At 52.6% G+C, this 8456-nt stretch overlaps 3 protein-coding genes across 3 annotated transcripts; all 3 read left to right on the forward strand.

The window, feature by feature from the left end:
* Window positions 1–5: 5 nt before the first annotated feature.
* Window positions 6–2092, forward strand: PHACADRAFT_146690 (uncharacterized protein). The gene is made up of 11 exons (XM_007397216.1): window positions 6–157; window positions 212–400; window positions 457–602; window positions 652–705; window positions 758–819; window positions 875–1009; window positions 1057–1246; window positions 1304–1385; window positions 1454–1570; window positions 1624–1767; window positions 1841–2092. Exons 1-11 carry the CDS (start codon window positions 36–38, stop codon window positions 1911–1913), a joined length of 1314 nt encoding a protein of 437 aa, XP_007397278.1. The 5' UTR covers window positions 6–35; the 3' UTR covers window positions 1914–2092.
* A 395-nt stretch (window positions 2093–2487) lies between these two features.
* Window positions 2488–4475, forward strand: PHACADRAFT_163000 (uncharacterized protein; the record flags this gene model as incomplete). The annotated part of the gene is made up of 7 exons (XM_007397217.1): window positions 2488–2983; window positions 3046–3289; window positions 3336–3410; window positions 3458–3614; window positions 3667–3911; window positions 3962–4051; window positions 4103–4475. The coding sequence occupies 7 exons, from the start codon at window positions 2488–2490 to the stop codon at window positions 4473–4475; spliced, it is 1680 nt and encodes a 559-aa protein (XP_007397279.1).
* A 471-nt stretch (window positions 4476–4946) lies between these two features.
* PHACADRAFT_210387 (uncharacterized protein) lies at window positions 4947–7063 on the forward strand (the record flags this gene model as incomplete). Its single annotated transcript, XM_007397218.1, has 11 exons — window positions 4947–5133; window positions 5184–5313; window positions 5370–5558; window positions 5610–5755; window positions 5804–5973; window positions 6028–6162; window positions 6214–6403; window positions 6461–6542; window positions 6611–6727; window positions 6787–6930; window positions 6991–7063. 11 exons carry the CDS (start codon window positions 4947–4949, stop codon window positions 7061–7063), a joined length of 1563 nt encoding a protein of 520 aa, XP_007397280.1.
* Window positions 7064–8456: the final 1393 nt, after the last annotated feature.

Below are 8456 nucleotides of genomic sequence, written 5' to 3' on the forward strand. Positions count from 1 at the left end.
CGGCTCACCAGGCATTGCGATTGATAGGTGACGTGATGTACTTTAACATCTTGGGAAAGTCTCTCGTCGTGCTTAGTAGTCAAGAAGCCGCCTCCGATCTGCTAGAAAAGCGAAGTGCGATTTATAGCAGCCGTCCGCCCTCTACCATCCACGAGATGTATGTCTTGTATCGCATTTAATAATCGCTGACCATGCATACTATATATGATAGGATTGGGTGGGCAGACATGCTCGGATTTCTGTCATATGGAGAGCAGTTTCACCAGCAGCGCAAGTTCTTCCAACAAGGCTTCACAAGGCAAGGCTGCTTCGTGTTCCGCCCGAGCCAGCTCTCGCAAACTCATGTGCTCCTGAAGAAGATTCTGCAAGACCCAAAACATTTCTATGATCACGTGCGGCAGTATGAGTTTAACGAAGCGAAACCCATTTATCTGGAGGTTTAACTATGCATCACAGGTTCTCCGCTGCAGTTATTATGGAGATAACATACGGGCACAAGGTCACCTCAGATGATGATCCTTACATCAACATAGCAGAAGGAATGGCCAGGATCCTCACGGAAGCAGGCCATACCCTGTCTATCATTGATTTCTTTCCTTGGCGTCCGTGTATTTCTGATCATAATCTTGACGGTACACTAACAGTCTGCAGTAAGATATCTGCCGAGCTGGTTTCCAGGAAACTGGTTTGGTCCCCTCGCAGAAAGTGCATTGCCCTTGGCAAGCTCCACGTCCTGTTTCTCATGCATATATTTTAGATGCGGCGCCGTTTATTAAGCATATGCGTAACATGCCTTTCGAGCAAGTGCGCCAACAGATGGTATGTGTCTCACTGAACCTGCCACCTCACGTAATGCATTGAGCGTAGTGCATAGGCTGCTGGCAATGCTGCCCCAAGTTTTATGTCGATGCAGATCGAGGAGCTGGAACAAAGTGGGGGAGCAAGCCTCGAAGACTTACACACCTTGAAAGTTGCCTCATCGCAGATGTATGCTGCTGGTGCGGATACAGTGCGTATCTTTCAGGATTTGGGGTTTGGTATTGACCTCGGTCGCAGACATGGTCCGCAATTATGAATGCCATTGCGGTGCTATATCTCTATCCCAAGGCGCAGCGCAAAGCGCAGAACGAGCTGGACAAGGTTCTTGGTGGCAAGAGACTACCTGACTTTGAGGATCGTGAATCCCTTCCTGAACTCGAGGCGATCCTTCAGGAAACAGCTAGGTGGCGCCCTACAACCGCATTCGGTGTGTCGAGGTCTAGCCAACACCTTTGTCAGATGGGCTGATTACGGTTCGCGCCAGGTTTGCCGCATAGCAGCATCGCTGACGACGTCTATCGCGGTATGTTCATACCCAAGGGCACTACTGTCCTCGCCAATGGCACGTGCGTCTCCTAGCCCTCAAAGAATCCATCCGCATATACTTGATTCACTGCGGTTGTTTTTCCCATAGTGCGATGTCCATGGACGATAAGGTGTACGACAACCCCGCCGAGTTCCGACCAGAACGCTTCCTCCCGCCCCAATCTGAGCCGCTACCTGTGAATATTAGTTTCGGCTGGGGACGCAGGTGATACTTGCACAATATTTCTTGGAATCGCAAGTTGATACACTGTCCACTAGAATGTGCCCGGGACGACATCTGGCCAATGCGAGCGTTTGGATAGTCATTGCATCGCTTCTTGCCGCCTTCGAAATTGTGCCGGCAAAGGACGACAAAGGACAAGACGTCATCCACGAGATAAAGTGGCTTCCTGGTATCACGAGGTTAGAACCCCGCTATCGTTGTGTCCGAAGACGGGTTCCACGAGTGCTGATGCATATTCAAACCTTATGACAGCCATCCAGCGCCATTCCCATGCATGATACGGCCGCGTTCAAGCAATGCAGCGCAACTGATCGCTCGGCTCTGATCGTACGTCGGCGGCCGGATGAGCACCTTGCCACGGTGCCATTCATTCGAGCCGTGGCCATTATTAGCTTAGCCTAAATTAGGTCGACTACGCTCCATGTGAGGTTCTAAGCACTTCTAAAATTATAAGATACCGGCTTGTATCTATCCCATACCGATATACTGCGAAACTAGCCCCCGGCCTTTCAAATTTCAAGTACCAACCGCGTGACATCACTACTTACCACGGGACGTGACAGCAATATGACATTTCAATTGGACGTGTCACATCAAGATAATTGGCGCCTCGCAGCAAGTGCGTTCACCGACTCTGCCAGTGGGAGAGATCGTTCCCAGTCATAACAACATATCGACGTTTTACGGCACAAGGGCATCAAGTGGCAGTCTCATGTGAGCACTGAGCAATCTCATGTGACAGAATACAGCTCGGGTAACTCCGGCACCGTTGCTGCTTTAAAAACCACGCCGTCTGGCCGTACTCCATCTGCGTAAACTGCGCAAAATGAGCGCGAACTATGTCTCAAAACTCTGGGAAAGTCGTGCTTCCGAGCTTGATACTGATTTGAGGCGAACAAATGCTCTCGTCGCTGTGGGAGGAGCTGCACTTGTTCGTTGCTTTCTCTGCTCTGGTGTTAGCGGCTGACCCAGATGCGTCTACGCAGGTATGCCATCTCATATTCAAGAAATGGGAGCCCACATACGTCCCAGCTGTAGCTCTTCTACTCCTTCTGCTTCCCTTGAGTCTCTCCGCGCTCCTCATCCCCCACTATGGGCCACTCCTTGCACCGCTCTTTGCTCTGGCGACGTATCACACTGTCCTGCTGACATCCATCTCGCTATATCGCATCCTTCCATGGCACCCTCTCTACAACTATCCGGGGCCGTTTCTGGCAAGACTTTCCAAGTGGTGGATTGTCTGGAAGGGACGCAATGGTAGACAGCACTTCTATATGCAAGAGCTGCACAACCTGTATGGTGACATCGTGCGCATTGGACCTAATGAGGTTTCCATTCGCGACGTCGGCGCCGTGGAACCGCTGATGGGCACTCAGGGCCTGCCGAGGGGTCCTTGTAAGCGCTATTCCCACGTACTAACATTGTAGTTCTCGTCATACTCACCACCCTTGTTAAAGCTGCGGGGGGTCAGGCTCTAGAGCCGCCTGTCTCGGGACTTATCATAATCAGAGACCCGGTTGAGCATGCCCGTCGCCGTCGCCCTTGGGCTCGTGCATTCAGCACAGCGGCGTTGAAGGAGTATGAGCCGGTCGTCGTCAAACGCGCCACGCAACTCTGTGAGCAGCTAGCAGTCCAGAAGGGCAGCATCGATCTGGCAATGTGGCTCAGCTTGTTCTCGTACGACGTCATGGGAGACATTGTGTAGGTGCCCCATTTCCGCTTGTCATGCGTGCTGATCCCAGTATAGGTTTGGTGGAGGAAGCGACCTGATTGTGAACGGCGACAGCGATGGGGTATGGTCCATGCTGCAGTCCGCCTCGGGGTACGTTCATGCCCTCCATACCCTCGCTTACTCTGACGACTGTGCAGAGGTCAAATGGCATATTATCACGCCCCGTGGCTGGCTCATTATGCTAAGCGTCTTCCTATGGCGCCGATGATCAAGAAGCTGCGTGACTTTGCGACCGATCGCGCTGCATTCCGTTATAAGAACGGCGCGAAGACGAAGGATTTATTCTACTACCTGGTAGGCTTGTCAATATCGACGAGCCCAACACATGATGACCATGAGTTCTCAGAGTAATGAAGACGAAGCAGAAAAGACGTCTCCAGACATGGGTCAAGTCATCTCGGAGGGCATGCTGGCGACTGTTGCAGCCTCGGATACCACCGCAACCGTTTTGGGCAACACCTTTTGGAACATCTTGCGCTATCCGCACTACTATAAGCGGCTCCAGGCTGAAGTCGACAAGTACTACCCTGCAGGCGAAAACGCTTTTGACACCAAGAACCATAGCAAGATGGTCTTCTTGGATGCTGTCCTGTGTGTCTCGTATCCATTCGCTGTGCGCCGCATGTCTAATTCTTGTGCAGTAACGAGGCCTTGCGATTGTATCCTGTCATCCCAAGCGGCAGTCAACGGGCTCCCATCCCTGGCAAAGGAGACAGACTTGTTGGCCCTTAGTACGTTTACTCTCAATGCTGAGACGTTACAGCTCCCTCACTCCGCTATAGCCTCATCCCAGACGGCACGCAGGCGCGTGTGCACTTTTGGTCGCTGCAGCGCGACCCGCGATACTTCTCCCAGCCGGAAACGTACTGGCCCGAGCGGTGGCTCATTGCTGAGGGCCTCGAACGTGCACCCGAGGGCGAGTTGTTCGCGCACGACGCGAACGCGTTCATACCGTTCTCGTTCGGCCCAGAGAACTGTGTCGGCAAGAACCTCGCACAGATGGAGATGCGCATGGTGTGCTGCTACCTGGTGCAGAACCTCGAGTTCGAGCTCGAGAAGGGGTGGGATCCCGCTGGACGCGAGCGCGCTGTCGAGGATCAGTTCGTCATGCGAGTGAGGGATCCTGTTCCTGTGGTCGTGCGCCGCAGGACGTAGAGTGCCAAATGCCGCGCGTGAGTGTAGAGTTGGCTCGGAGCTGTGGGCTGCTGCCTGATGATTACGATCAACAGTATCGCGCCGAAGCAAGCTGCTCCTGCCCGTCCTCATTCTCGGAGAGCGTTGCCCTGATTCATATGTAGACATGTCGGCATGCTCATTTGTCAATTAAGCCCATCCGTAAGTTAGTGGAAAATACTTGAGGCGACCCTGCATGTCAAGCTCAGGCTTGGCGAGACGTAATATCGTAGGAGTACCCTGGCCCAGCTTCCCTGTCACTAGATGCATCCATATGTTCGCAGGGAATATTCACTGCGGCCCGCGGCGGAAGATCAAGACTCCCATGACTCTCTAATTTTTCATGACGCAAGGGTGGATTGATGGTCTGGGTAGACACGTTGTATAGTGGGCCCGTGTGACGATGTACATGGTGTGTTCCCCTTCGCTATAGCTAACCGCAGTCTTACCGGGATGTTTCAGGGCTTAATCGCAGGTCTCCTCCTCCTGGTGTACTTTATCTGCAGAGCATTCTGGAAACAGCACAGACGACTCGCCCCGTTTCCTCCAGGTCCACCTGCGGATCCATTGATCGGAAATGTCCGGTCCTTTCCTGCGCACGACGCGCCCCTAGGTCTCATGGAATTGGCCAAGAAATATGGTGTGTTTCTCACGTACGTTCCCTAGCTTACAGCTTATCGGGTATGATAGGCGATGTAATGTACTTCAACATCCTAGGAAAACATCTTGTAGTTCTGAGCAGCCAAGAAGCTGCGTCAGACCTACTGGAGAAGCGGAGTGCAATATATAGTAGTCGTCCACGCTCCATTGTCCATGAGATGTATGTCTTACGTTGCATTCAAGGATATACGACTATGCTCACAGTACTTGTAACAGGATTGGATGGGATGACATGCTTGGATTTCTGCCGTACGGGGAAGACTTTATCAAGCAGCGCAAGTTCTTTCAGCAGGCCTTCTCGAGACAAGGCTGTGGTGCATTTCGCCCGAGTCAGCTGTCTCAGGCTCGTATACTCCTGAAGAAGGTTCTGCAAAACCCCGAGCGTTACGAGGATCATATACGACAGTATGGTTTTAGCAGCGCTCTTGGGTCCAGGAATTCAACCTTTCATCACAGGTTTTCCGCTGCAGTCATCATGGAGATAACATATGGACACAGAGTCTCATCGGATGATGACCCTTACATCGGCATGGCAGAGGGAATGAGCAGAATTATCGTGGAGTCGGGTCATTCTCTGTCTATCATTGACTTCTTCCCCTCACGTGCGTATATGTTCATTATGGTCTGGACGGCTCACTGACAGTCTGCAGTCAGATACTTGCCGAGCTGGTTTCCGGGGAATTGGTTAGGCCGCTTCGCGAAGGGTGCGCTGTCCTCCATATTATTCGTCCTTCTGCTCTCCATGAACATTCTGCTAGATGCAGCACCGTTTCTTAAGAATATTCGGGACGTGCCGTTCGAGCAAGTGCGTCAACAGATGGTACATCATGTCTCCTTAGTTTGTTGTCCTGCGCGGTTGATGATAAATGCGTAGGTCACTGGAACTGCCACCCCAAGCTTCACGTCGAAGCAGATTGAGGAACTAGAACAAAATGGGGGAGCAAGCCCTGAAGATTTGCAGATCTTGAAGGCTGCCGCGTTGCAGATGTACGCGGCTGGAGCAGATACAGTCCGTATCTCCACTATTCGTACTTCATTCCGGCACTAACCTCAGCTGTAGACATGGTCAACACTCATGAATATCGTTGCGATGCTGTTTATATACCCTAACGTCCAGCGTCAGGTGCAGGACGAGCTGGACAGTGTTATCGGCGGAAAGAGGCTACCCGACTTCGATGACCGCGAGCCACTTCCTTATCTGGAGGCCGTCATACATGAGACGATGAGATGGCATCCGACTACCCCGTTCAGTACGCTTGATTTAATTATCGCCCTTGTCAGGATAACCGTATTATGATTCACTGTAGATTTACCGCATAGTAGTACCACGGACGATATCTATCGTGGCATGTACATCCCCAAGGGCACTACTGTCCTTGCCAACAGCACGTATGTCTTCTAGCCCGGAGCTCGTCTTCATGGACACAACTCACCGTGAATGTTTGTTCTTCCCACAGCGCAATGTCTATGAACGATAAAGTGTATAGCAATCCTACTGTGTTCCGGCCGGAACGTTTCCTCTCTCCTGAGTCAGAGCCACTGCCAGTAGGCATCGGCTTTGGCTGGGGACGCAGGTATGCGCTCTCGCACCATCTCTCTCAAGGACCGCGAGAGTTGATTGATGATTTGTCAGAATATGCCCGGGACGACTTCTGGCCGACGCCAGCGTTTGGATCGTCGCTGCCTCGTTCCTCACCGTCTTCGAGGTCGTACCCGCGAAAGATGCCAAGGGACTAGACATCAACCCGGAGATTAAGTGGCTCTCTGGTATTACAAGGTCAGTATCCCGCTGTTGCTGATGTTTGAGGATGGGTGCTCAGTTCTCAGCTGTGGACAGTCATCCCGCGCCGTTCCCATGCGTGATACGCCCGCGTTCAGGCCATGCGTCGCAGCTGGTCACTCGGCTCTGATCGTGCGTCAGATGAGCAACATGTACAATGTTCATACGCTCGCATGCCGAGTCATGATATCTTCTCGCACTTCCTATAAGCATTTTGCAACGATGAGTAGTGCACCAGGGGTCTCGACCGTACATTTCAGACAGGGCATCAGTGCCGCATCACTACACGTCTCTGTTTTCGGAGAGGGCTAGTCTCGACTGGTAGACGTTAGTCCGTTATGCCATCTGATTTTACTGAACATGGTATCCTTCCTGAATAGGCTAGCCAATGATTGGTACGCGGAGCGAATTGATTGTGTGTATGCGATGGTTCGTCTCGACCTGCCCAGCAAGGTCGCAGGGCTTCACGTGATGTCCACCTGGAGGAGTCTGAATAATGTCTTCGCTTGTCTTTGCCAGCCACATCTGCAGACGCGTTCCTTGCCTATGCCTCCAAGGTCAACCGGCAAATGTCTGTAACAGTATTAGTCGAGCTTAACTGAGCTAACGTTGTTCTCTAGACCCGTCTTCGTTCTAGGGCACGTCCGCTTGAATCGGCCGGGCGGCGAGCGCATCCCCCTAGATCGAAGCAGAGCTGCAAGTTCTATGTCGATATCTGATCCCGTTCAATTAGCGAGCTATACGCGTGTTTCCACCCTTTCCCACGTTGACCCTCGACCCTCCTCACATCGTTTCCTTTGGACCGATGATCGGCGTCGTGCCGTCTGAATCAGCGTTGTGCCGGTCAGTGACTGGTCAGTGACTGGTCAATGACTGGTCAATGACCGAGTCAGACATGACCGTGACTGGCCGGTTTTCCGGGTGCCACCTTGGCAGCCAACCATATCGCAGGGCGCCATCGGGCCCTGCCATTCCATTGGGGTCTGTCCCCCCAAGCGCTCGACCCCGGCATTTCGCTTGCGTGGGATCACGAAACCGCCCAGTCATTGACTGTAACTCGGTCATTGACCCATCAGTGACCAGCTGTCAGTCAATGACCGTGACTGGGATGACTCGGTCATTGACTGCCCAACGCTGGTCTGAATCGGTACACGGTGGCCCACTGGCCGCAAAGTTTCAGTCTCTAACCACAGAGCCGCTTGCCATCGGAGGTATACATAACTGGCCTAGAAGGAATAATCGGGATCCCGCCCCGGCTTCCTGCCACTACGGATTCATTTATTGACAGAACGAATGAAGACACCCCATCACTACCATCTAACCTTTCATGTAGGGAGCAGACTGGCGATGTTGGTGGAGACCTTATAAAGCGGTGTGCTCCTCTTTTCTGGGTTTCTATCCGCGGTCTGGGCCGGCATGTCGTTGTTTTACACTAGTGGCTCAGTCGCAGCCCTCCTCTTCCTGGTATTCCTCGCCTGCAGAGCACTCTGGGAACCAACGCAGACGACCCGCCCCGGTTCCCT

The sequence above is a fragment of the Phanerochaete carnosa genome, assembly GCF_000300595.1.
Source record: "Phanerochaete carnosa HHB-10118-sp unplaced genomic scaffold PHACAscaffold_6, whole genome shotgun sequence".
Classification (NCBI taxonomy): Eukaryota; Fungi; Basidiomycota; class Agaricomycetes; order Polyporales; family Phanerochaetaceae; genus Phanerochaete; species Phanerochaete carnosa.

Bases quoted from the DNA above. Each gene is read 5' to 3' on its own strand.
- PHACADRAFT_146690 (XM_007397216.1), top strand. From the start codon at position 36: ATGTACTTTAACATCTTGGGAAAGTCTCTCGTCGTGCTTAGTAGTCAA. The intron at 158-211 runs GTATGTCTTGTA...TATATATGATAG, and splicing joins CCCTCTACCATCCACGAGAT to GATTGGGTGGGCAGACATGC. The intron at 1,010-1,056 runs GTGCGTATCTTT...CCTCGGTCGCAG, and splicing joins ATGCTGCTGGTGCGGATACA to ACATGGTCCGCAATTATGAA.